The sequence below is a fragment of the Dermacentor albipictus genome, chromosome 9 (genome assembly GCF_038994185.2).
Source record: "Dermacentor albipictus isolate Rhodes 1998 colony chromosome 9, USDA_Dalb.pri_finalv2, whole genome shotgun sequence".
NCBI classification, from domain to species: Eukaryota; Metazoa; Arthropoda; class Arachnida; order Ixodida; family Ixodidae; genus Dermacentor; species Dermacentor albipictus.
The window spans coordinates 21,034,664-21,062,543 of record NC_091829.1 but is presented as its reverse complement, the minus strand read 5'-3'; the positions used below and the strand labels follow the sequence as shown (position 1 = coordinate 21,062,543).

General features: G+C 48.6%; 2 protein-coding genes and 1 long non-coding RNA gene across 3 annotated transcripts in view; 1 reads left to right on the top strand and 2 right to left on the bottom strand.

Moving 5' to 3' along the window:
• Positions 1 to 1,619: 1,619 nt before the first annotated feature.
• LOC135917305 (phospholipid scramblase 2-like) lies at positions 1,620 to 14,635 on the bottom strand. Its single transcript, XM_065450863.2, has 5 exons — positions 14,551 to 14,635; positions 11,989 to 12,637; positions 9,943 to 10,157; positions 4,929 to 5,258; positions 1,620 to 2,190 (listed from the first exon to the last, which is right to left on the bottom strand). The coding sequence occupies exons 2-5, from the start codon at positions 12,542 to 12,544 to the stop codon at positions 2,122 to 2,124; spliced, it is 1,170 nt and encodes a 389-aa protein (XP_065306935.2). The 5' UTR covers positions 12,545 to 12,637; positions 14,551 to 14,635; the 3' UTR covers positions 1,620 to 2,121.
• Positions 14,636 to 14,946: 311 nt separating this feature from the next.
• Positions 14,947 to 15,643, top strand: LOC139049992 (uncharacterized). The gene is made up of 2 exons (XR_011508693.1): positions 14,947 to 15,173; positions 15,428 to 15,643. It is a non-coding gene; the product is annotated as an uncharacterized lncRNA (long non-coding RNA).
• Positions 15,644 to 24,088: 8,445 nt separating this feature from the next.
• LOC135917343 (phospholipid scramblase 2-like) overlaps positions 24,089 to 27,880 on the bottom strand; it is a 31,097-nt gene continuing 27,305 nt past the window's right edge. Inside the window, exons 3-4 of the mRNA XM_070525227.1 lie at positions 26,999 to 27,328; positions 24,089 to 24,175 (exon numbers count right to left, since the gene is read on the bottom strand). Coding sequence (XP_070381328.1) covers positions 24,107 to 24,175; positions 26,999 to 27,328 — 399 coding nt within the window. The 3' untranslated portion in view covers positions 24,089 to 24,106. The remainder of the gene's footprint in view (positions 24,176 to 26,998; positions 27,329 to 27,880) is intronic.

Sequence of the window (27,880 nt, the reverse complement as noted above, 5' to 3'; positions counted from 1 at the left end):
TTGTTAGTTCAGTTATTAAGCGAATGTTTACGATAACATACAGCCGATAAAACTGCTATCCTTACTTCTTATGGCTGGATACTAATTTGCTGTCGCAATTGACGTTTCACCTTTCTGGCGAAACGGCGAGTTTTTAAATCTGTATGACTCCCAAGATGTTTAAGGAGTCCACTTGAGGAATATTACATTTTAGAGATATATGAGGGAAACATAAATATGAACTGATAAACAAAATGCAAGTCGGGCAGACTTATTCTCATTTAAAGACACATATTAAGGCCATCTAGCCGTGACTCAAGAGAACAAAACTACGTAGAATTTCACAGACGGAATGCATGTATATCGCTCGCCGACGCAAAGGATGCAATGTCATCTGCGTCGACATAAACATGAGCCTCTCGATATACAAACACAGAGCGCATCAAAATAGTCAACAAAACAGGGGAGGGTATATGTCCTCCTTGAAAGACTCGTCGCACCTGCTTATATTTTGACATCGAAGCTTTTGTTTTAAGGCGAAAGCCTTAGAATCCTGTGTTTCAAGGTCACGTTGTGAGGTACAGGAAAACGGAGGGCGCCAGTGCCGGCCGAACTGGGTATCTGCCCCTGTACACGCGGGCCAATGAATTTTAGCTTCATCTTGCCATTAAATACATTGTGCTATAAATTTAACCCCTGTAGTGTGCAATTTTTGTAGAAGCGTTCGCTCAATACCGATAGTGGATAGGAGCCACACGATAGAGAGGAAATATTTACATTATCCATACAGTACAACCATTCTGTACAAATCACCAAGGCTTCACATTTCGTAGACGTCGGCCACAATTTAGTCTGCCAGTTTTTTTTTTTTTTCAGCACTAAATCGTAGGGGTGCGTTCGGAGTGTCCAGTCCTCGAACCTACGACCATTGGCTCAGCACACGAACTCTGTAGCCATATAGCTGCCTTCGGAAAGCTTCTTTTGCAGAGTTTGTTGTATCCTCATCCTTTGGTATGGTCCTCGTTTGCACTCGCGCGCGCACATACACAGACGCACACACACAGACGTTTGCAGGCTTTTGACCAGGATTTCGACCGAGCGGTTTCATTCGTGCGTTTTCACGACACACCGGTCAGTGTCACCTCCGGAGCGGCCACGTCCACTGAGACGTGGCCGCTCCGGAGGTGACACGTTTCCTGGCCTTCTAACAGCTGCTTCTGGAAATTTGTCGCACTCTCGTCCTCTCTTCCAGTCCTCATCTTGAGTTCTCAATTTCACGTTTCCTGGCTTTCGACTCGGGTTTAGGCCTAGTGGTTTTGTTGGGGCGTTTTGACGACAATCTGGTGAGTTTCACGTCACGCGAACTTGTCGCTGAGGGCTCGCGTAAAGCGTTGACGCATTAATGTAGCATAACGAGTGCCAAGCTGGAGGGGAAACAAAGTCTAAGTTCGAACACAATAAGCAGCAGTGACGCGATAAGTAAATCTGTAGGTTTAATTTAGGGGTTGGGCTGACGCGGTATAGGGGTAGGTGGAGGTATCTACAGAAAAAGTATTAGCACATGTTGACCATGTTTACTGCAACCATGTTTATTCTTCACTTCAACCGTGTCTCCACCAAACACACACGTACACGCCATAACCAGGTTTTACTTTATTTTGTACTTGCTGTCCGAGCTCGGTTCAGTCTGCAGGTATTGCGTGGGTTCAGGAATATGACTGACAGTAGGATTCATAAAATAACAGGGACCGTGGCCTCCAAGATTTACGCTCGCCGGCTGGTTTTGGAAAACGAGCGCGCAAATCTTGGAGCTCATGCGCGGACCTTGGAAACACGTCTGCCGATATTTTGTCACATGACATACAACTTGTTGCAGAAGAAATTGACAAGCACGAATGCAAACAGTATGGATAAATACCTTGATATTTGAAATAAAACTAGAATTCGACGCTGCCCAAGAAAGTGTCGTGCAATAAACGCATTAGAAAATCAGAAACAATAGCTGGCTACCTGCGAGCATAGTATTAAGCGCGAATACCGTTATGACCACGTTCGCAAAAATGCAGTCGACTGCGCAAAGGCTTTTCTGGAAAGCCTCGCTGTCTTTAGGGATGCACGACAAAATCGGTGATCTTCGGATAACTAATTTCTGACGTTGAGGGGAAGATCCGGTTGCCTCTCGCATCGTATGCTCTCGAAGTATATGAAATCCTGCGAAGAGTCATAAAACCAAGCCGAGTTAGTGGGTTTATTGCAATATGAGTGGTCGAGGGTTTCTTTTTTTTTTTGAAAAATATTTGAGATACAGATCAGACATCGACTCATACCGGTGTCACTCGAGGTAATTCTTTAGCGACCGGATCGAATTTCTCGATCGCGTTCGAAATGCCCCATATGACACCGGTATTTTAAACTAGCGCTTGTTCATTATTCGCATCAAGTCTTGCATAATTACAACATACAACAGCCAACCCGCTTACAGAAATATACTGACGGTAATTTTTCTTCGAGCCAGTTCTGCTTTCGACGAGCTGTACATGTGTTGTGACATCATGAAGCACGGGGTAGTCGCGTGGTACAAGGACGCCTCGACATTTTGGCACTCGCTGCAGCTTGCTCGGTGTTCCACTGTGCTTGACTTATGGTGGATGCAGCCCCATAGCGGCTGACCGAGCGAGCTCAAAACATCGCGATCGGTTTCCCTTCGCAGCCAAAGGTTTATTTCCTCAGTTGTCGGAGGTTCTTCATATAACTGCCTTTTAGAAACTGTCGCAGAATGTTGCAGTGCAGTGATGATCGAACGTAATGGTGAATGCACTGCACTCACCATGACATGGAACCACGCTCGTTCGCGGGAAGAGCGGGAGAAGACGGAGTGGCTTATGCAATGCAATCGGGTGAGCGTGAAACGCGATACCAGATTTCTGCACGCCGAACAAGCTTTCTGAAAGTTGTGTAACGCTGCCCGCCTTTTATGGGCAAGCGTTCAGTACTTGTATTATTGACGTTCACGCACAAATCTGATATAAATACTTCCATTTCACTCAAAATTAAAACAACTGGCATAGAGGCTGTTTCACGTAACCAGAGCAAAACTTTCAAAATGTGCAAATACCACGTAGCTAGCCCAAACCCAAGGTAATGTTTGCAGTCGCTTGGAGATACTGAGATTATATATCGCATTCCACCTAATTACATAATTAGTACTTGTAATATAACTTCTCAGTTAATTTATCATACTGAGATGGAATTGTTCATTGGGAAACTTGAAGAGCAACAGGAAAGGCTCCTCACACAGCTTTCTGTTACTCATTGCGTGCCACAAAGTGTTCTTCGGAGCGTGAAAGAATCCCGTTGATGCACGCAAAATTGCCGGGCGAGTTGCCGCTCGAGGCACTTTGCATATAGCAGCACGCATTTTCGCCGTCATGCGATAAAATTGTTGTGGCCAGATACCTACACCAGACATAACGCCCTGTCGCGGGCCAGTCTCGCTGCATCCGACCATCTTCAACCATCGTACGCTTGAGAGCAGCACAATAACAGTGCGCAATTGCCCCGTCACGTGGCATTTTTTCATATATCGCGGGCTTTCTATGGAACGCGGAAGGAAGGACCACGTGAGATATATTGTGTTGGAGACAATTCATTGCGAGGTTTCTCAAGGTGCTCTATAACTTTGTGTATCACACGTGGAATCTGCAGGCAGTACTTGAAAATTTGACTAATTAAATATTATTCCGTCAGTTAAGAGGAACACAAACGACAGCCTGAGCAACTCTAGGTTAATGCTAACATTATGGATTCGATTCAACTCGCGTCCGAAGTGCCTTTCATGTTTAAAACTGAAGTTATGTGGGACAACCTGGCCGCCGGCCCGTTATTCCCTCTGCAAGAGCGTTGTTTGTGCTTGTTCATTGCCTGTTCTCCCGGTGGGTTGTGACCTGTGTGTGACTGGCTACAGCCAAGAGGGAGAGTCTGAACTGAGATGTTATAGTGACGGTGCTAAAAAAAAAAAGGAGGTGCTCTGAGCGTTGGGGGCGAGAGTCATTCGGACGCTCGTTGCTAAGATTTGCCTGTTTTCTGTTTTTTCTATTCAAAGATATTCAACGATTCAAAGATACATCTTTTCCCAATTTGACGCTCCTAAACCTAACGCATTAAGAGGGATAATCATGTGATTATCAGCTTAGTGGGCGAGCACCGGGCAACAGAAAGGCGTGTTTAATTCGACTGCGTTGCTAGGCAAACTGCAAGGAAATCTCGTCGAGTAATCTAGAAATGCTTATTGCGGAACGGAAACCAGCGGGAACTCGCGAATGATCGCACTAGACGGCACAGTGATACCGCGATTGCCTATACCATCCCTGGGGCGGCATTCTCCGTTGTTCACTTTGAGGTTACAATTGCTTTCGCTAGACTCCAGCGCTACCATATCCCTCCAGGCGAGTGTTCGCTTACCGAACGCGCTCCTCGCACTGTGACAAGTCGGCGAGTCCTTGGCACTGTGCCAGGAACGCTGTCCCCAGTTCGCTCCCACGCACATTGTGCTGTAGTCACTCGAAACATCCTGAAAGCAATTGTCTCTTCGAAAGTGAACTGCCGACAATGCTGTCGCTGCAGTGGGATAGCCCTATGCCAGCAGTGTTGTTCTCAGTGCGTTCGAGCGCCCGCTGTTAAGCTCCATTGATCTGGTGTGTGTGAGTGTGAGCCTTGCTGCCGTCCACTCGCAGTCACCCGCCGCTGCTACTCACTGGCCGTGGGGTTCCGCTGCTCAGCACGAGGTCGCCGGTGCGATTGCCCGGCAGCGGTGGCCGAATATCAGTGGGGGCCAAATGTTAGAACGCTCGTGTACTCAGCTTTCAGTGTTAGGAGAGATTCCCCAGGTTGTCAACATTAGTAGCCCTACACCGCACCGTGAATACAGAATCAATCAATCAACTACTCACAATTAGAAAGACCGCGCCGAGAAGCACGGCCTTAATCTTCACGTCCAAGTCCAAGGGGAAGGTGACCGCGAACTGTCCGGCGTCGGTGCAGTACTCGCTGATCAATCCGGACCAGGCCTTCGTTATCGAGCCAATCTTGGTGACGCCGTGGATGGTTAGGATGTCAAAGACCACGTCCTGGGCACAGATGGACCATGTGCAGAGCGGGCCTTTGATCATCAGGACAACGTTCTTCTCGCTGTCCAACACCGAGAAGTTCGGGTTTAGGATGGTGCACTCCATCCGAAGGTGGCCCATCACGGCACCGGAAGCATCGTGCACGTCCATTACCTGCGCGCAGTAATAATAATAATAATAATAATAATAATAATAATAATAATAATAATAATAATAATAATAATAATAATAATAATACACAAAGTGTTGGCTGACGCCGAGATGCAGGTGTCCCTCATCCATACCAAAACAGACCCGTTAAAGCTGTGAAACGCAATACTGAGGCATTGTACTCAGGCTGAGAGTATGTCAGGACAGTTGAGGTTGACTTACGAGCCGTTGAGAAAGAATGTTAGGCGTGACAAAGTTCGGGCCTCATACCAATGAGCTTGTTATTGGCTGATAGAAATAGCTCATATTCGAAAATAATTGACTCTGCGTGCTGTCAGGATTGGGGGCTCAATCCCATCGTCCGTGGTCCTTTGCCAAGATTGGAGTACGGCATGAATTCGGAGGTAGCTGGCCCATGCCGTCGTCCAACTTATTTACGCTGAGATCGTTGATGAAGTGAAGAACTGCTTCTCACCGAGAACGAGGAAAAGGGTTTATTTACAGAAATTAAATCAGTCTAACATGACTGCTTGAGAAAAAGAGTATCAGTCCAACATGGCTGCATGAGAGAAGTGACTCAGTCTAACATGACTGCTCAAGAGAAGTGTCCTCAGCATTCGCACAACCACAGTTTTTATACAATCGATCCGCGGGCCATACGAGGCGGCGACTGTTCGTTTACTCATCACCAACTCGCCGCTGCTCTGCAGATCAGTTTACAGACACAAAGGCACACACATTCCGAGGCCCAAACGACGGCGTTGGAGTGGTGCCGTTCCGGGAAGTATCGGTGCCAATCGTGGGTCGCTCGTTGTTCTGCGTCTGGACGAGCATGAGAAGCACCAAAATACGGCTTCCCCACGGCAGCTTGTCCATGCGTGTCAAATCAGCTCCGCGTTGGGGAACTCCGGAATCATTGTTCACACACCGAACTAGTTCCGTCACAATGTCGATGGGGCTGGAGGAAGGAAGCGGTTTTCACCACAAAGGCCGCTTCTTCGAACGCCTCCTAGCTGCAGCGACGGTGAGGGGGAGATGCGCATCCTGTCGCCCTGTCGTAACTGTGTGGCAATCTTGCTTTCCAGCTCGCCATTCCTAACAACGCCTCCTAGCTGCAGTGACGGAGAGGGTGCGGAATGCGCGTCTTGCACCCCTTGTCGTAATCGGGTGGCAAGGTGGCAATCTTGCTTAGCGGCTCGCCATTCTTAACAGTGCATCTCCCGATTATTTGTATTTGAGAATGTTCAACTCGATTCGCAAAGGGTTGACCATATTTTTCGAAGACATTTTATTCGCTGTGAATTTTACAAACTCCGCCCTTCTGTTTTCTTTTTGAATAAAATAAATGCTACTTCTTGTTAATCGAACTAGATGAAGTCGTTTTTATTTTTTAGCATGCTGACTGGAGAATGATAGCACCGGGCGACATGTAAACCAGTCTTCATATAAAACGAATTTCTGTATCACTCAGCGAATTTTGCAAAGGCACTCAGGGAAAACCTGCAAAACTCAGGGAATTTGGAAATGTCATCTTGGTAGACACCGTGATAACCCTACTAATAGTAATAAAAATCAATTTTATTAAAGTGTCCAGGATCAACCGGGTGATCGAAGTAATGGCCCGCGTGAGAAATAGTATAACATTCATAACAACATTCATAACATTCATTCCTCTAGACTTTGCTCTCTTCCATTATCGTCGTGGGTGCCACTAGTACTGTATAAATCTCTAAAGAACTCCTCTGCCACTTGAACTATTTCATCCATGTTAGTATAGATATTGCCGGCTTTGTCTCTTAACGCATACATCTGATTCTTGCCAATACCTAGTTTCTTCACTGCTTTTTGGCTTCCTCCGTTCCTGAGAGCCTGTTCAATTCTATCCATATTATAGTTCCTGACGTCCACTGTCTTACGCTTGTTGATTAACTTCGAAAGTTCTGCCAGTTCTATTCTAGCTGTAGTGTTAGAGGCTTTCATACATTGGCGTTACTTAATATCTTTCGTCTCCTGCGATAGCTTACTGGTATCCTGTCTTACGGAGTTACCGCCGACTTCTATTGCACACTCCTTAATGATGGCCGTAAGGTTGTCGTTCATTGTGTGAACACTACGGTCCTCTTCCAGAGTTAAAGCCGAATACCTGTTCTGTAGCTTGATCCGGAATGCCTCTGTTTTCCCTCTTACCGCTAACTCATTGATCGGCTTCTTATGTACCACTTTCTTCCGTTGCCTCTCAAGTCTAGGCTAATTCGAGTTCTTACCATTATATGGTCACGTCCACATCTTGTATGATGCGAGGGTTAGCCCAGAGTATACAGTCTATTTCTTGTCTCGTCATTCGGGCTCCTCCACTTCCACTTTCGGCTATCCCGCTTGCGGAAGAAGGTATTCATAAACCGCATATTATTCTTTTCTGCAAAGTCTACTAATAACTCTCCCCTGCTATTCCTAGTGCCTATGCCATATTCCCCAACTGACTTGTCTCCAGCCTGCTTCTTGCCTAGCTTGGCATTGAAGTCGCCCTTCATAATAGTGTATTTTGTTTTGACATTACCCATCGCCGATTCCACGTCTTCATAGAACCTTTCGACTTCCTGGTCATCATGACTGGATGTAGGGGCGTAGACCTGTACGACCTTCAATTTATACCTTTTATTAGGTGTCACAACAAGGCATGCTACCCCCTCGTTAATGCTATAGAATTCATGTATGTTACCACCTATATTCTTATTAATCAGGAATCGGACTCCCAGTTCTCGTCTCTCCGCTGAGCCCCGGTAGCACAAGACGTGCCCGCTTTTTAGCACTGTATATGCTTCTTTCGTCCTCCTAACTTCACTGAGCTCTATTATATCCCATTTACTACCCTCTAATTGCTCCAGTAGCAGTGCTAGGCTCGCCTCACTAGATAAAGTTCTAGCGTTAAAGGTTGCCAGGTTCAGATTCCAATGGCGGCCTGTCCGCCATAGCACATAAAAAAAGGCATAGCAGATACAAAAAAATTATGTTTCTGGAACTCTGGACACCAAGCACATGGTACCATTAACATGTAACAAGGCGGGCAGGTAGATGCAAGCAAACAAGAACAAAGTGCACATGCCATGCAGCAATGGTTCACCGCATAACATACAAAAACAACATTGTCATTACTGAAAATAGCTCACGAATTTAGTTCGAGTACTGCTTAGAAAGTTGGCAAATGTCTGTGAAACATGCCAATTTCATGTGGATGTTCGTTGCTGGCCTGCAGAACGCTGTCCGAGGGATTCTTTGTGGCGCCAAAAGCAGACACATGAAAATGTCTAGACACGTACCCTGTTTTTTTTTTCTGCGTACTATTTACATCAGCCTCATGCAATATTTCTGTACAGTCAATGACACCATTTACAACCTTGAGTAAGAAATTGAAATCAGCCTTCGCACGTCTGCAGTACAGGTTTTCTAGTCTGAGCGAGGACTGAGAGCGAGGCTGTCCTTCACCGCCGACCTGCCTGGAGCACCAATATCGATGTTTAGAGACAAATGTTTAGAGACGATGTTTAGAGACAAGTGATGTTGCAGACGGCAGCGGCATAATCCAGCAGAGGTCGGCAGAGGGATGCGTACAGATTAAGTTAATTTATTTTAATTAATGAATTTTAATACCTTCGCCAGGGTTCTGCAGGCCTGCATTTCTGAACTCCCTCAAGTTCCGACTTGCTGTGTCTAGGATGCGGATGCTGCATTTGCGCAGGCCGCGCTTAGCGATACATTCTGTGTGAGGTGAGACGGTGAGCCTGGAATCAAAGATGGTTCCAAGGTCAGTAACTTGGCACTCCCCAAAAGAGCGTGGCTTTTCCCTGGTCTTAAGGGAAACGGAACTAGTGGCGGACTCCCTAGGGAAATTTTGACGCCCCTGAGATTCCTTATCGTGCAATTAAATATAAGTACAAGAGCGCTTTTGTATTTCGCCGCCAACTAAATGCGGCTGCCGCGGTTGGGATCGGAGCTGCGACCTCGCACAACCCCATAGCCGCAAAGCTACTTCGCCAGGCAAATTATTGATTGGCCGTGCGACTATTCTGGCCTGTTGCTTAACGCTACGGTGCTTTAGTGCGGCTTTCCGTCGGCAAGCCCGGCGTCATTCGGCCGCTTGTCAAATTTGCAAGGTGTTTCATTTTCTTCAGAAATTAGCCTAACGTACCGCACCGTACGTTGAACCTACATTTATCTACATTGTCCGCAAGCGGCAGTCGTGTCTAGTAGCAGCGTTTTCTTGCCTTCTCGCGTTGCGTTTTGCGCATCCCACATTCCCCTCGTCTATGGGAGCTGCGACAGAAGAGTGCCAAGGGTGTTTGTTGACTCGCTTCGCGAAATGGTCGTTTCTGCCTCTACTCTGCCTCCTTCCCCTGCCTCTGCTCCCTACCTTCCCTCTACCATTCAATCCACCTCCCCTCTGGACTGTTGCACGGTATAGTTCGACGGCTAAGCGGCGCAGTTTCTGCAATGCGCTTGCGGAGGGGGTCACGGACAGTTACACCCGTCAAGTGGGTAAGGTTGCGACGCCCAGGGAATCCCAGAAGGCATTGCGGGGACTCGATGAAAAAGTCGAAACGAGTTTCCGCAATTTGGGAAAAAAATGCATGCTCAAGTTCTACAACCGAACAACTCTAGCCTTACGGTACAATGGACAATATACACGTGCCTGGAGGCAGCACCAGCAAAGGCAGCAGGCGCAGCGTTCTGGCCGGAAAAGCCGCATCACTACGACTTTGCGGTAGTCGACAAGCGACATCAGGAAGGACCGGTCTGCGGTGTACTGGCGAAAGACGACGTCGCTGTGCTCTGCCGCCACGAAGACGAACTGGCTCATGCTGTTCTTCACGACGTACCTGTTCCCCATCTCCCACGGTAGGAAACCTGCGCGAGTTGAACACACGAGACCAAGTGCGTAGTCCACGTGCGACTCTGCCGACGTTCTCGCAGTCACCTGTCTTGCGAGAGTAATTACGATGCAGTCGGTCACCAACTGAAAGCGTGGAGGAGGAGGAGGCTATATTGAGGCGTGTACTTTGTGGGGATGCGCGACCCTCGCGCCTCCCCTGATAGCTTCTTTTTCCCGCATAGCCCCGTCTCCGTGCGGCTTCGCCGCGTGGGCCGCGCCGTTGGAGTGGTACAAGCGTGGTGCGAGAGATGGCGCGAGCGTCGCGCCGCTGCGCGGTTACTTGGGTGCGGGAAAGACAAGGCGCTCCCTCTTGGGTTCGAGACAGCAAGCGGGACAGACGTGCCGCACGTGCAGCGACCCTCTTTCCCGGCGGGTCGGCGCGCGGCGACCCATGCTTCTGCGAGACCGCCTCGCGTGGCCGCCTTCGAACGCGCCACGATTCGCGTGACTATACACGCGAACGACCAAGCGTTGGGATCCAGCATGGGGCGAACATATTCGCTCGCTTCCGGTCGCGGTGAGTCGAACTTTTAGATTTGTCGCGCGCCCATCGGCATGTTGTGTGGATAGCAACTCGGCTAGCAGGCATTGATCTATGAAAGGTGCAATAAATGCCCTTGTGGTTGTTTGCACTACTGTGTTGTCGTTCCTTTGTCCCAAGAGCACGGGAGGAGAACCCCATATCTCCCACAACTTATCGTTTCCTGTTGTGAGGGAGGGGGGGGGGGGTTCTCTCAACGGTTACTAAATAACCCGCCGCGGTCGCTTAGTCACTACGGTGTTGGGCTGCTGAACTGCGGGCCGCGACATGGAATCCCAGCCATGGCTGTCGAATTTCGATGGGGGCGAAATGGCAAAACACCCGCGTACTTAGATTTACGTGAGCGTTAGATAACAAAACAACAAAACATGAAAGTATGTTAACTCAAGAGATCAGGCGTTAGGCTGCTATTAATTCACTGCCCCAATAATCTTGGTAGCCTGTGCCAACAAGCCAATCGCGATGCCGACGAGAACAAAGGTTGCGAAAAAAGAAAGACAGGGGTCTTTAAGCGTCGTTGTAACGTTATTTACTGGGAGTGAAATGCGAAAACACCCGCATACCTAGATTTAGGTGCACGTTAAAGAACCCCACCTGGTCCAAATTTCCAGAGTCCCCCACAACGGCGTGCCTCATAATCAGATCGTGTTTTTGACACGTGAAACACCATAACTTTTTTTACGGGTATTTACCGGATCTTTATACATGCAGACATTTCCATATAGGACAAACGGGGTGTTGTGTGTGTAAGCGCATGCGCGAACACTGAAATAGGTCAGTAAGCAAGGAAGAGGTAGCCACCTGTAATTGCATGGTGTTGAAAGTGGCATTAAGCAACCTTGTTTTTTAGATTACGCCATACCGTCCGAGTATCATGATAAGCGCGCACGACTAATCTCTGACACCATCCACATCCAGGAGAGTGGTGATGCCTTGTATAAGCTTTCCTCGCAATTCCTCTCCTTCCGAAGAAAATTTCGCTCTAACCGGTGAGATTGCATTCCTGTTTTCCGTCCTCGCATGCTGGCTTCACGTGCTCACGCGTTTTTCTTTCAAAGTGGTATACTGATATGTGGTGCTTCAAAAAAAAAAGAACGCTTCGATGGTAGTGAGGGCTGTCATGTATGACACTTTCTCACGCGGTGTAATTTTGCGCGGTTTGCGATCGAGTTTATATGTGTGTATATATATATATATATATGTATATATATATATGTCCCATATATGTCTTCCGCCAATCTACCGCACCGGCGAGCGACACCTACTTTCCAGCAAGTCCACCTGCTTGTGGACAAGCAGGTGGTCGATCTGGACCAGGTATTCCAGACCCGCGGGGCATCCCCGGTACTGCGGCACTTTCGACGGCGCCAATCCCGGCGTCGGCATTTGAAGGAAGGGCCCGCGACGCGCATTCATCCGACCGCCAGCGACCTGCATTCCGTCCATAGGCATTCGGCCCACAGGTCCGGCCACAGGTGCGGCCACAGGTCCGGCCACAGGTCCGGCCACAGGTCCGGCCACAGGTCCGGCCACAGGTCCGGCCATTGGTCCGGCCATGGGTCCGGCCATGGGTCCGGCCATGGGTCCGCCCATATTCATTCCGGCCGTGGGTCCGGCCGTAGGCACTCCGGCTGTCGGGACGAACACCGTGGGCTGCCGCGTCTGCGCTCTTCCGGGTGCCGTTGCCGGTGCCGGAGCAGGTAGTGGTGGTTGCGGTGGTGCCGGCCGTGGTACCGCCGGTGGTGCTGGCGGTGACGTCGGCGGTGACGTCAGAAGCGATTCCTGCCGTGATGCCCTCTTTGAGGCCTGCCGTGATGCCATCGCGGGTGTGACGCCTCCTTCCTTTCGAGAAGGTGCGACAGCGGGTGAGAGCGCCTTGGCAGCTCCTTCGCGGACTCCTCAGTCGCGGTCTGCCTGCGACGTGAGAGCGCGCCGTGAGAAGACGACTTGGCGAAGCATTCTCGGTCCATACCTAAACCCTATACCGAGCGCTAATTTACTTTGGCCGTGAGAGCATGTGACGCTGACCTTTGAAAGGGTGGAAGAAATTACCTCTCTTTAGTCGTAGTGAGTAACTATATACTTTTTGAGTTATTCCGTATGCCCTTTCACTTCTTCCACTACCGGTTCATTTAAAGGGACTGACAGCCGATTATGAGGGACCCAGTTTTTTTATGGCCCAGTGAGACGCTCACCCCTGTTAGTATTTACAGCGACAGCGGTTACTTTCAGAAACGTGGGGATATGTTGCAAGCAGAATTTTTGGATCTGAGCAGCCGCCAAAAAAGAAAGGAGTCTGTCATCCAGCGACGCTGGGGAAGTGAGAGCTGTGCCGTCAGACCGCTTCGCAAATTATAAAAGCCGCCCGTCTCTCTGCTTTCAGAGGAGTGAGTGCAACTGTGGTTATCCACCTATGTTTGGACCTTTTTGGCCACTTTTGAAAATAAAAATCTGGTACAGTAAGTTTGGATTGTTGCTCAGACCTTTCTTGTACTGCGTTTTCCTAAAGTAAAGGCTTACGTCATGAGTGGCTGACGGGCCGAGTCAAAACAATTCATAGAAGACGAAGGCGCAGTCAGTGCCATTTTTCTACCCACTACAAAAGGCTTATCTGCATATTACAATCAGGAAAAGAAACGCTCATACTTGAAAAATTGCACTTCATTTCAGTAGTAACATAAAGACCAGAAACTGCGTAAACTATAGATTACAAAGTCGCGTGATATGTCACTTATGCATCTTAATTTTTTTTTTTGGCCGCCTGGGGCGCCAAAGGTCAGTTTTCGCGATTTCTGCAAAGAATTAAAAATATAAATTAACGTTTAAGGAGAAAAACAGGGCTCTGTTTAGCGAATACGATAAGCAATTTTTCCATGAGCGGAGTCATCTCGCGTCATGTTGTGAGCGGTCGTGTGTCCCTCCGAAGGGCACCTCACCAGGTCCGGCCATCTTGAGCTGAAAAGCTCAGTGCTTTCAATATCCGCTAACTATCTTGTCTGCTAACTATTGCATACCGGCGCGTCGTAATGCACGATGCTAAACACTGACACCGTATTAAGAGCACTCGTTGCGATATAAAGCACTAAAACTTATTTTTTTTTCGTTAGCCGAGTTCGTAGAGTTGAGGTGCCAGGTAACGTCGTTCATTGTCTCTCTTCTATCTCACAGTCGTTTGCAGCAGCACCGAAAGTACGAGGGACACGCACAAACGCACAAAGTACGAGGGGGGCAACATCCTTGCGCAGCGCTATGTAGTTCGTGGTGTAAGCATCTGATTAATGACAGAATTAGAAAGTTTGTTTTTTTGATTGGTAAGTGATAGTCCACATAGATACTCGAGATGTTCGAACCTTTGCGCACGCACGCCGTATATGGCGGATATCAGCAGCCGCTGATCGAACGAACACATCTCGACTTTCGTTTGGCCTTCATATTGGCGATGGAGCCTTGCAGCTTCCGCAGTGCTCCAAGTAAATGGGCATTTACTTCCGCATTTGCTTGTGAATGGGCACAAATAAAATGAAATGAAATGAAACGACCTGTCAGATGGAGTATGGTTCGTTGCCGCCGACAAACATTGGCTCTTACCGACAACAAGGAATTGGCTGAGACCCGGGCTTACCGTGACCGTTACCGTCTTTTGGCTCGAATGTGCAACCGATACGCAATGTCCGACGAGACTGAACAATTGGACATTCAGGCTCGATGGGCATCCCATCTCAATTGGGCATTCCGTCTCGGTTGGAGGTCCAGGCTGTGAATCGGCGATACCAAGCTTCACTAGGGCGGGCTGTACGCAGCCAAATTATTAAAGAAACGCCTCTCACCCGAACGGCTCGGCCACGAGTCTCGTAGTGTTGCAGCTGCAGGTCGTCGTGTGGACCGGTCCGCCTCCAAGCGCCTTTTTTGGTGCGAGCTGCCGGTACCGTTTCACGCGAGCCCGTGCCAGCGCGAGGTGTGATGATAACGATGGCGATGGTGCTTGAGCACGGCACGTACCCATCCCACTGGAGCATTAACAAAGAATCTGAAATAGGTACAGGAGCAAAGCTAAAAGGCAGACGAGACAGCCAGATCCAACTCAAGGAGCAGTAGCAAAGAGCATGGGCACGTAGGAGTTAGCTGTCTGTGCTAGGTGGGTATAGGCCTCGTGCACTGCAGCTTCAAGCCGCGCACGTAGCGCCCTCTGCCGCGGGTGACGGCGATTATAGGTTGGGGGTGAATGCGAAGTGGACGCGTTGACAACGTAGGGGAGCATGGCGCCTCGTCGCGTGGTTGTGAAAACCGGGTCCAGGAAAGGCTATTCGCCGTATTGCTGCGTTTATGGCTGTCACAACAGCTACAGGAACACTGCTGGAAAATTGCCGCCGATCAAATTCTACCGTTTTCCTAGGAAATCGTATGAGACTGAAAGAAGACAGAGGTGGATCGCAGCTGTCCGCCGAGCAAGGTAAACATGTCTTACTATCGATTAATGCCGGTATAATGTTGCACATTGGGCTTCTTGGTATATCATGATGGAGGCAAAGTTGTTGCGCATGAAAAACAGAACAAAAGAACACAGACAACACACACCAAAGCGCCAAATGTGTGTGTCGTCTGTGTTCTTTTGACCTGCTTCTGATGGGCTGTGCCTTTTGCCTTTATAATGCCAGTCTGTGCGCCTTATGTATTCAGACACGTTATCTTCTTGCTTTCTAACAGCTCAGAGGGAGAACTGTGGCAACCGAAAAGGAATGAAACGCGAATATGCAGTGCTCACTTCGTGGGAAACGAGAGAAGCAACATCGCTCAGCACCCAGCGTACATTCCAACAATATTTCCACCTTGCTACAAAAAGAGTGATGCCGCCTTGCCCCAGACCATGTTTTCACTTTTCAGAATAAAAGGAGAGGTCGAAGTGACCCTTAGCGCACTGTGTATGCTGTCCTCCTTATCTAGTTTTTTTTTAGCAACTCTCGGTCGAAGCTGTCGTCTGCTAGATGTGCCGTCGACGGCACCTGGATCATGTCCCTGCGCTCCTCAAGCTCCTTAATGGCACAATTTACACCTGCAAACTGCGAGAAAAGAGCTGCAGGGTTCACCATCTGCAGAATTGGTTTTCGCGAAGGTCGACTTGCAAAATTGATTGCGTCAATCAGCGGCAAAGTCGCATCACACACAAAAAAAAGTAAAAAACGAACTTCCCGTACGGGAAAAGACTTCCTTGATTGATTTTTTGACATCGACGTTGGGACGCGATGATGGTTTCTTCCATGCGCATGGAACATCCGTGCACGATGTATATTCGTATTCATTTACGAATATCGCCATGGCCGCGGCGTGCTTGCACCAGCCTCCGCAGCCAGCTTTGCATGTACAGCTTGCGTGCAAAATATTTCTGCAATTTTCTGACAACTAAAAAAGAAAAAAAATGAAGCGGTTAGCGATATTGAGGCACTTATTTATTTATTATTATTATTTTTTGAAGAAAGGATTGGTTCACCTCAAGACGCACATCGTAGTCCACGCTTTTCATCTGCGACACATTTGCCGACGATGTCCGACGGGCCTCTTGCGTTCACCGATTCTTCTCTTACTGCGTAAACGTGCCAGCTATAGTACAACCTCGCACCCATGCGTAAGCAGCTCTTCTTGAAGTAGCCATCGATATTTTCTATCTTTAGAAAGCCGCAAAACAACACACGCCGATCACTCGTCAACGCCATCTCCACCCATAGCGCAGTGCGCGGCGCGGCCGTAAACAGTAGTGCCCCCAACCTGAAATCTCCGAGGATGGCCGCATGTGGTGCTGCATGTACCGGTACAGTGGCGCCGCGTAACCAGAGCTCGAGGCCGTTCATAGATTGGCATGACACTTGTCGAGGGATAAAATTTTTTAAACAGGGTTGAAGTACCTCAGACAGGCTGGCCAACGTTTCGATAGGTGGACCTATCTTCGTCAAAGGCGGCCTCGTCATCCTCGGCGTGTTAGTTTTAAAGGGTTAGTGCAGTGACGTCACGTGCGGGTGTTGTCGCTGGCGGCTGGTTTTAAAGAGAGAGATTACAAGAGGGAACAGGCGCTGTCGTCCGACGTCTGTGAGCCTCATTCTCAAGACGAAGGGACAAGAGCGTGAGAGTGGGCACGCGGGGAGGAAAGAAAAGAAATAGAAGCAGAAAAAAGGGAAAAAAGGAAAAAAAGGAGGGGGGAGCCAGGGCCGTACCAAGACACAACAAAGGGGGGGGTGAAAGAAAAAGAAAGAGAAAAATGAAATCTTTAAGAAATACGGGGGCTTGGGAGCGTGTTGGGGATGCGAACGGTTAGGAGGGGTTCAGGGGGAGTCGTTGGCGGCATGTTTTTGAGGCATTAGAACGGCCGGTCAAGCAATAGGTCGAGTAATTTTGAAATAGTTAAGGTGGCGACGGGGAGTCTGCGGTGCAATGTGTGGGGTGACTGAAAGGCAGCGGCATGGTCTTTCAAGGGGCACTGCCCCACGCGCTTAACGTAGGTGTCGTTACGGCGGCATCCAGAAGGCGATACTCTGGGTTGAGGCGCCGAAAAAGGCATATTGACTTCGGAATGTGTTGTCGAGGGGGTTTAAAAAAAAAGACTAAAAAAGGGGGGCAGGGGGAAGGGGGGGGGCGAAATCGGTATAGCAAACAGGAGGGTGACGCGTGCAGAAGCGGGCGCGGGCAAGTGTACATGGAAGAAGGGGATCGTACAGTTGGTATAGACGTAAAATCCTGAAAGAGTACATTAAATTGAGTAGTAGACAGGAAATTTTTTCCTTCCCTTTTCCCTTTCCCTTTCCTCCGAAAAGAAAGAGTAGGTGAGGTTAAGAATTAAAGTTGGCTGGTGGCCTAATGTGTTTTGTGTATTGGTTGGTGATATGAGAGTTTCAGATTTGAAACTCTCAGTTTCAGTTTCAAATCTGAAACTCTCATATCACCAACCAATACACAAAACACATTAGGCCACCAGCCAACTTTAATTCTTAACCTCACCTACTCTTTCTTTTCGGAGGAAAGGGAAAGGGAAAAGGGAAGGAAAAAAAATTTCCTGCCTACTACTCAATTTAATGTACTCTTTCAGGATTTTACGTCTATACCAACTGTACGATCCCCTTCTTCCATGTACACTTGCCCGCGCCCGCTTCTGCACGCGTCACCCTCCTGTTTGCTATACCGATTTCGCCCCCCCCCTTCCCCCTGCCCCCCTTTTTTAGTCTTTTTTTTTTAAACCCCCTTGACAACACATTCCGAAGTCAATATGCCTTTTTCGGCGCCTCAACCCAGAGTATCGCCTTCTGGATGCCGCCGTAACGACACCTACGTTAAGCGCGTGGGGCAGTGCCCCTTGAAAGACCATGCCGCTGCCTTTCAGTCACCCCACACATTGCACCGCAGACTCCCCGTCGCCACCTTAACTATTTCAAAATTACTCGACCTATTGCTTGACCGGCCGTTCTAATGCCTCAAAAACATGCCGCCAACGACTCCCCCTGAACCCCTCCTAACCGTTCGCATCCCCAACACGCTCCCAAGCCCCCGTATTTCTTAAAGATTTCATTTTTCTCTTTCTTTTTCTTTCACCCCCCCCCCCCCTTTGTTGTGTCTTGGTACGGCCCTGGCTCCCCCCTCCTTTTTTTCCTTTTTTCCCTTTTTTCTGCTTCTATTTCTTTTCTTTCCTCCCCGCGTGCCCACTTTCACGCTCTTGTCCCTTCGTCTTGAGAATGAGGCTCACAGACGTCGGACGACAGCGCCTGTTCCCTCTTGTAATCTCTCTCTTTAAAACCAGCCGCCAGCGACAACACCCGCACGTGACGTCACTGCACTAACCCTTTAAAACTAACACGCCGAGGATGACGAGGCCGCCTTTGACGAAGATAGGTCCACCTATCGAAACGTTGGCCAGCCTGTCTGAGGTACTTCAACCCTGTTTAAAAAATTTTATACCACAGTGTGCCATTCCATCTGCCAGCCCCCTTTCTTGTTTTTGGACTTGTCGAGGGAGTAATGCTGACAGTCGCTTGACAACGCCGCTTCCACGAGCTCATGCAAGGCAGCTCTCTGCCCGCTTTGTGAATTTCGAAACTGTGACACATACACATAACGAGAGATGGAGCAAAAACCGCCAAGCAAAAGACAAAATGAGAGCAGATGAAGCAATACAACGTAATGTAAAAATTCAGGAACAGGAACGCAACGTGAATCGTACAGGATTGATTGAAAATGAATGAGACCAAACGCTGAAGTGCGTGAGAAGTTTTAAATGAACATAAGGGTAATAACGTCTGATCGCACCAATCTTTCTGTTTCCAACCAAATTATGGCATGGCAAGCACTCCTATAGCTGAAGCTCAGAGCCGAGTCCCCTGTCGAAAGGGTAATTTTTTTTAAATTGAACCACTAGTTTCTTGCACAATACCCCGAAGTGGTTGCGTGCCCTATGAAGGAAATAATAATCTTTATCATCATTATCGGGGAAGTCAGTCGTATCGTGCGAGTTGATGAAACGAAGCCTCGAGAAGTTTTTCTTTTTTTAAACCGATAAACCACAGGACAAAAAAGAATGACCGATTGTTTCCGTTTTAATGCAGAGGTGGCAAACAGGGGACTCCGTTAGACCAGGCCTGTGCAAATAAAAAACATTGCAGCTCAATGCGACATCGCAGTCTCGTAAATTGGAAGACATATTGACTCTGTAGGACACCATTCAGCATCGCACGGCAACTGAAGTTGCTGGATGTCACAATTCGATAGCATTGCTTGTTTCGTAGGTGCTTGACATAGGCGGAATTTTCTGTATCTTGCGGAAGAGACATACTCGGTGACTGGTGAAAGCCAAATTACCGGACAGTTCAGGAAAGCTTAGGCAAGCAACTCTGCGATTTCATTTAGATGTAGTCCCCCGTGAATCTGAAACACAATTAAGTGGACCACCTGTAAATATGGAGGATCTAAAAAAGGAAATGACCGCAATATAATAGTCTGTTCTGGAAGTAAGATCGAGATGAGCACACGGATAGTGAATCTGTTAGATTAGCAGATGTTGCCATCGTTTGCGGGAACTTCGGCTCGGCTGAAATGATGGCCATTCATTCGGGACAACGCTACGTTATTATAATCAAAATATGTGACTATTGAACCTCCAAAAATTAATTCGATTCACTAATAAACTCTTCTATGAGCAGGTGCAAATATTTTTTAAAATTTTGTGCAGTGGGAATGGTGACTCTGTCTGAATTCTTGGTAACGGGCTTCTTGGTAACGTACAATATTTCGCATAAATCCAAGAATTCCCTCGCAATCTCGCAGCTTTTTATTACGGCGATGCGAGTAACCGTTTGCACCGTGGTCAAACACTGCTGCTACGTGGATTTCGTAGATCGTTATAAAATTGGTTAAGCGCTAACCGAAGCGTCTGCTGCTACGCTTGCGAAGCATATAGCTGCAACGCGCGCTGCCCTTGTCGCCACATATTGAACCCCGCAGGGGCGTCTGCGTCAGCAGGCGTTTGGTGCGTTGCGACACCACGTACCCGAGCACACGAGGGTTGGACCCTCCCGCCTTTTCCTTTCCTCTCTCTTCATCTTTTCCCCCCCCCACAGCCCTTTCCCCGTGCAGTGCTGTTGAGGTGTCCTCCTGTGAGAGACAGTTACGGCACTGCACTTATCTCTTCCATTCTCTCTAAAATCACTTATGCAAATTGTTTACTTCCTTCCTGTTGTAATTATTGCTTACCACCATTGATGTTTGACAGACTACCTCATTTCCCCTTGTTACTCTTAAATTTAATGCTATGTATTGTGTAATTTATGCATACCATTTTGTTCACCTTTGTATATTTTCTGGCTTTGATTACCTGTTGCTTTTTTTATCAACATTATTACAGTGTATAACCTTACTTTTATGCCTACTACATTGTCTGCCTCTGCTAACTGCATGTTTAATATGTCTAGCCTTATTATTGCGCTAATTATTATTGTTACACTGCAAGATAACTATGTATGCCCTTCCTGTTATGATCCCTGATGGGATCGACAGCATGAATAAATAAATAAATAAAAAAACTTCACACACACACATATTGAATGTTAAGGCATCGACCGAGTTCCTGTTGTTTTATTCTGATAGCGTTTATGTGGAAACTCCGGGCAAACTTCAGCCGCCGATATCGGTGTCGCCGTCGCCGTCGCCGTTATGTTCTCCATAGAGTCGAAGTGCGAGAACAGCGTGGGCGCGCGCCACTGCGGAAGAGGCTAGCGCAGCTCGAACAGCCGCTCGTCGTAGCCGCCGTCGGGAGGAAGCGGCTACGGATGAAACTGCGTCAGCAGCCCCCCACGAGAGCAACACGCAGCCGTAATGCGACGTACATGCTCTGGGAAAGTAGCGTTTAGAATGTAGAAAGTTAAACAAAAATTTCAACAGCAGATCAGAGGATCCAACTAGGTTCTCGCATTCAGATCCTTGGAAAGTCCTAAGCATCCCCCGTATTTCTTTATATATATATATATATATATATATATATATATATATATATATATATATATATATATATATATATATAGAACTTAGTAAACATTCCGAGCTTTCGGAAAGTGACCAATCAAGTAAATTATGAATCCTGGGGGACCACAAACAACGGAGGCGTGCTACAGGTTCTCAACAGTGGCTGGGAAAGATTGATGTCGGGAATCCTTTTCGCGTTTAAAAACAAAGAAACACATCAAGCAAAATGAGAAAAAAGCTTGGTGGCGCAGCCCACCGCCCCGCTTCGAAGGGTACGTTCATAGCATCCACCCGTCCATCCAGCAACACGTGACGTTGTGGGTAACGGGGCGCTACAGGAACCTTCTCAAGAGTAAATTGCGGTGAGTGAGTGGATAGAGAGAGAGAGAGAGAGAGAGAGACAACTTCATGTAGTCGCCTGCAGAACGACACCACGACTAAATGGCGCCGTGACGCGGGCCCTGACGTCTTCTCAGCGGGTGGTCTCTACTCAACTCCAGCGCTTGTTACTCCCGCGGTTGGTCGCCCTGGGGGGCAACGTTCCGTCGGTTTCGCTCGGCCTTTGTCTTTCAAGAGCCGCCGAGACCTGCTGGACGGCCCAGGTTTGGCTTTCGTGGTCGTAGCATTCCGCCGCAGCCGCGAGTCGCGGAGGAATCGCTGTACTTGTCGAAGCCTCATTGGGAAACTTGGTGCAATCCCATAGGATGTGCGTCAGGGTGGCCCTCTCCCGCTGGCACACGCGGCACACATCACTCACATATAATTTAGGGTATAGATGAGTCATTAATACTGGGGTGGGTAAAGAACCAGTTTGTAATTGTCTGAACAGCACCGCCTCCGCTCGGCTCAGCCCCGGGTGCGGGGGTGGGAAAGTCCTTCGAGCCAGGCGGTGGAACTGGGTAAGTTCGTTGAACGTCGTCATGCGGTCCTTGGCACTACACCACGTTGGACGGTCGGTTGCAGCGGCGCAGTTGGTTAGCGCTCGCGCCACTGCGTGTGCCGTCTCGTTGTGGTTATCGTGCTTCTCGGACGCATCGTTGCCCGCGTGCGCCGGGAACCACTTGATTCTAACACACCGATTCTGTCGTTGCATGTCAGCCGAGCACAGAACGCGCACAGCCTCACCACACACTTTGCCCTTTGCATAATTCCGCACTGCACTTCGGGAATCGCACAACACCGTCTGGCACCCGGGGTCGGCAATGGCCAGGGCAATGGCCACCTCCTCCGCCTGACACGCCTCGCGGACCCGTAAGCTCGCCGCTGCCATCGTCGCGCCGGACGACGCCTCGATGACGGTAGCTACGAACGCCGCGCAGTCTCCCTGGTATTCTGCCACATCCACGAACCTTGCGTGCTCGTCCTTGGCGTGAAAGTCGATGAGGGCCTTGGCCCTCGCCGCTCTTTTCTCCTCGTTGTACTCCGGGTTCATGTTTCTCAGGATGAGGTCCACCCGAATCCGGCGCCGGGTTCCGTCCGGGACAGACTTTACTAATCGGACGGGCGAGGGTTAAGCGAGGCTTAGCTGCGTAGGCTGTCAGGCTGTCTCATTGGTCAAGTGGCCCTATTCAGCTTGTAGTGAAGCCTATCTGGCCGTTATTGTAGGCCAATACCAGCCGAACTGGGTATTTGTTCCTGTAGCCACGCGTTATGGGCCACTCAATTCTGGCTTCATCTTGGCAACAAATACATTGTCTTATAAATGTAAATCATGCAGTGCGTAATCTCTGCAGAACCGCTCGCTCACAACCCATAGCGGTTAGGAGCCACACGCTCGAGAGGTACAGCCATTGTGTAGAAATCACGAACGCTTCGCACTTCGTAGACGCCAGCCACAATTTAGTCTGCCAATTTTTTCACTGAATCACTGAATCGTAGGGATGAGTTCGGAGTGTCCGGTCGACGAACCTGCTACCATGGGCTCAGCACACGAACTCTGTAGCCATATAGCTGTCTTGGGAAAGCTTCTTTTCCAAAGTTTGTTGTATCCTCATCCTTTGGTCTGGTCCTTGTTTGCACGCGCGCGCGAACATACACACACGCACACACACACAGGTTTGCAGGCTTTTGACCAGGATTTCGATCGAGCGGTTTCATTCGTGCGTTTTCACGACACACCGGTCAGTGTCACCTCCGGAGCGGCCACGTCCACTGAGACGTATAGCTGCCTTATAACAGCTGCTTCTGGAAATTTGTCGCACATTCGTCGTCTGTTCCAGTCCTCATCTTGAGTTCTCAATTTCAAGTTTCCTGGCTTTCGACTCGGGTTTAGGCCTTGTGGTTTTGTTGGGGCATTTTGACGACAATCTGGTGAGTTTCACGTCGCGCGAACGTGTCAGTGAGGGCTCGCATAAAGCGTTGACGCATTAATGTAGCATAACGAGTGCCAAGCTGGAGGGCAAACAAAGTCTACGATCGAAGACAATAAGCAGCAGTGACCCGATAAGTAAGTCTGGAGGTTTAATTTAAGGGTTGAGCTGATGCGGGATAGATGTAGGTGGAGATATCTATAGAAATAAAGTATTAGCAGATGTTGACCATGTTTACTGCAACCAAGTTTATTCTTCACTTCAACATGACATACAACTTGTTGGAGAATAAACTGACAAGCACGAATGCAAATAGTAAGTAGAAATAACTTGCTATCTGAGATAAAACCCAAATTCGACGCTGCATTCACATTAATCTAGCCGCCTCCACAGGACGAAGAAGGTATCATGCAATAAACGCACGAGAAAACCAAAAACAATAGCCTGCTACCTGCGAGTATAGTAATAAGTGCGAATGCTGGTATAGTCACGTTCGCAAACATGCAGTCGACTGCGCAAAGGCCTTTCTGGAAGGCCTGGCTGAATTTAAGGACGCACGAAAAAATCGGTGATCTTCGGATAACTAATTTATAACGTTGCCAGGAAGATCGTTGTTCCTTTGGGCTCCTGTGGTCTCGAAGTATATGAAATCCTGCGAAGAGTCATAAAGCCAAGCCGAGTTAGCGGGTTGATTGTAATATGAGTGGTCGAGGTTTTTTTGAAAAATATCAGAGATACAGATCAGGCATCGACTCATACCACTGTCACTCGAGGTACTTTTTTAGCGACCAAGTCCGGATCAAATTTCTGGATTTCGATCGGCTCCCTTCTTCAACCTTCGAAAAGAACCCAATTGTGACGGAAAAATTCGATTCCCATCAGGCTCGATCGCAATCGAAGTGCCCCATGTGACACCGGTATTTGAAACTAGCATTTGTTCGTTATTCGCATCATGTCTTGCATAACTACGAAATGCAACAGCCAGCCCGCTTACAGGGATTTACTGACGGTGATTTTACTACAAAACATGCAATTCTGCTTTCGACGAGGTGTACATGTGTTGTGACGTCATGAAGCCTGAGGTAGTCACGTGGGACAAGGACGTCGCGACATTTTGGCACTCGCTACAGCTTACTCGGTCGTTCGCTATGTTTATAATCGTGGTGGATGCAGCCCCATAGCAGGTGACCCAGCGTGCTCAAAACATCGCGATCGGTTTCTCTTTGCAGCCAAAGCTTTATTTCCTCAGTTATCGGAGGTTCTTCATATAACTGTCTTTTAGCAACTATCGCAGAACCTGTCAGTGCAGTGATGATCGAATGTAATGGTGAATGCACTGGACTCACCATTCCATGGAACTACACGCTCGTTAGCGGGAAGAGCGGGTGAAGACGTGGATGGAGTGGCTTATGCACTGCAGTCGGGTGGGCGTAAACCGCTATACCAGATTTCTGCACGCCAAACAAGCTTTATGAAAGTTATGTAACGCTTCCCGCCTTTTATGGGCGAGCGGTCAGTATGTGTCGTATTACTGACGTTCACGTACAAATCTGATATAAACACCTCCTTTTCACTCAAAACCGAAACATCTGGCATAGAGGCTGTTTCACGTAACCAGAGCAAAACATTGAAAATGGGGAAAAGACCACGAAGCTGGACCAAACGCAAGGTAATGTTCTTTGCCGTCGCTTGGAGATGCTGAGATTATATATCGAATTCCGCCTAATTCCATAATTAGTGTTTATCACATAAGAAACATCTCAGCTATCATAATTAGATGAAAATGTTCAATAGGAAAGTTGCAGAGTAACACGAAAAGCTCCTCACACGGCTTTCTGTTATTCATTGCATGCCACAAAGTGTTTTTCCGATCGTGAAAGAAGTCCGTGAATGCACGCGTGGCTTGCCGCTCGAGGCACTTTGCATATAACAGCACGCATTTGCGATGTCATGCGATAAGAGCCGCACGCCCAGATACCTACACCAGATATAACGCCCTGTCGCGGGCCAGTCTCGCTGCAGGCGACCTTGTTCATCCATCGCACGCTTGAGAGCAGCACAATGACAGTGCGCAATCACCCCGTCACGTGGTATTTTTTCATATATCGCGGGCTTTCTTTGGAATGCGGAAGAAAGGACCACGTGAGATATGTTTATTGAGAAGTCAATTTATTGAGAGGTTTCTTAAGGTGCTCTATTACTTTCCGCATCACACTTGGGGTCTGCAGCCAATACATAAAACGTTGATTATTTAAACGTAATTATTCCGTTAGTTAAGGGGAAAACAAAAAAATTGCCTGAGTAACTCAAGGCCAGTTCCAACATTATGCATTCGGTTCAACTCGCGTCTAAAGTGCCCTTCATTTTTAAAATTGCGACTCAATTTTTGTGGGACAACTTAGCCGCAGGCCCGATATTCCGTCTGCAAGAGCGTTGTTCGTGCTTCTTGATTGCCTGTCCTCCCGGTGGGTTGTGACCTGTGTGTAATTGGCTACCACCAGTAGGGAAGGTTTGAACAGAGGTGTTATAATGACGGTGCTGAGAGAAAATGAGGTGCTCTGAGACAAGGCAACGAGGGTCATCGATACGCTCGTTGCTAAACTGCTGCCTTTTTTCTGTTTTTCCTATTCAACGATTCACAGACACATCGGTTTCCCATTTGACACTCCTAAATCTAACGCATTAGGATGGATAATGATATGATTGTCAGCGTAGGGGGTGAGCACCGGTTAACGGAACCGCGTGCCTATTCGACTGCGTTGCAAGGCAAGCTGGGAAATGTCGTTGAGTGATCTAGCAATGCTTCTTCCGGAACGGCAACCAGCGGGAACTCTCGAATGATGGCACTAGACGGCACAGTGATACCGCGATTGCCTATACCATCCCTGGGTGCGGCATTCTCCGTTGTTCCCTTATGGAGGTTACAATTGCTTTCGCTAGATTTCAGCGCTACCATAGCCCTCCACGCGAGTGTTCGCTTACCGAACGCGTTCCTCGCACTGTGCCAAGGCGGCGAGTCCTTGGCACTGTGCCAGGAACGCTGTCCCCAGTTCGCTCCCACGCACATTGTGCTGTAGTCGCTAGAAACATCCGGAAAGCAATTGTCTCTTCGAAAGTGAGCTACCGACAATGCTGTCGCTGCAGGGGGACAGCCCATTGCCAGCAGTGTTGTTCTCAGTGCGTTCGATCGCCCGCTGTGAAGCTCCATGGATCTGGTGCAAGTGAGTGTGAGCCTTGCTGCCTTCCACTCGCAGTTACCCGCCCGTGCTACTCACTGGCTGTGGGGTTCCGGTTCTCAGCAAGAGGTCGCCGGTGCGACTGCCGGGTAGCAGTGGCCGAATATCGGCGCAGGCCAAATGCAAGAACTCTCGGTGCACTTAGCTTTCAGTGTTAGGAAGGAATCCCCAGGTTGTCAACATTAGTAGCCCTACACCGCACCAAGAATGCAGAATCAATCAATCAATCAACCACTCACGATTAAAAAGACCGCGCCGAGCAGCACGGCCTTAATCTTCACGTCCAAGTCCATGGGGAAGGTGACCGTGAAGTTGTCGGCGTCGGTGAAGTACTCCTTCAACAATCCGGCATAGACCTTTGTTATCGCGCCAATCTTGGTGACGTCGTCCATGGTTAGGATGTCGAACACCACGTCCTCGGCACAGATGGACGATGTGCACAGGGGGCCTGTGATCATCAGGACAGCTTTGTTCTCGCTGTCCAGCACCGTGAAGTTCGGGTTCAGGATGGTGCACTCCATCCGAAGGTGGCCCATCACGGCACCGGAACCATCGTGCACGTCCATTACCTGCGCCCAGAAATAGTAATAATAATATTGATAATTGCGCGTATATTAAGATCGAGAAAGAAAAAGGACAAGAAAACTGCAGGGGAATGTAATAAAAAGCAATAAATAAAAATAACTGTTGTGAAAAGTAGAGTAGATGCAACAAAGAGCAATGTAAACACAGAAGGGTACGGAGTTGAGAGCAGTCTAACAATGCATGGAACTTAAAGCACAACAAGGAAAAGCTCAGAAAGGAACAATGAACCGCCGTGGTTGCTCAGTGGCTATGGTGTTGGGCTGCTGAGCACGAGGTCGCGGGATCGGATCCCGGCCACGGCGGCCGCATTTCGATGGATGCGAAAACACCCGTGGTACTTAGATTTAGGTGCCCGTTGAAGAACCCCAGGTGGTGAAAATTTGCAGAGTCACCTACGACGGCGTGCCTCACAATCAGAAAGTGGTTTTCGCGCGTAAAACCCCATAATTAATTTTTTTGATTACCTTGCCGCCTCGCTCGAACCGGCTCTCTTGGACGCAGATCCGCTGGAAGCCGTAGCCAACACCGCGGCAACG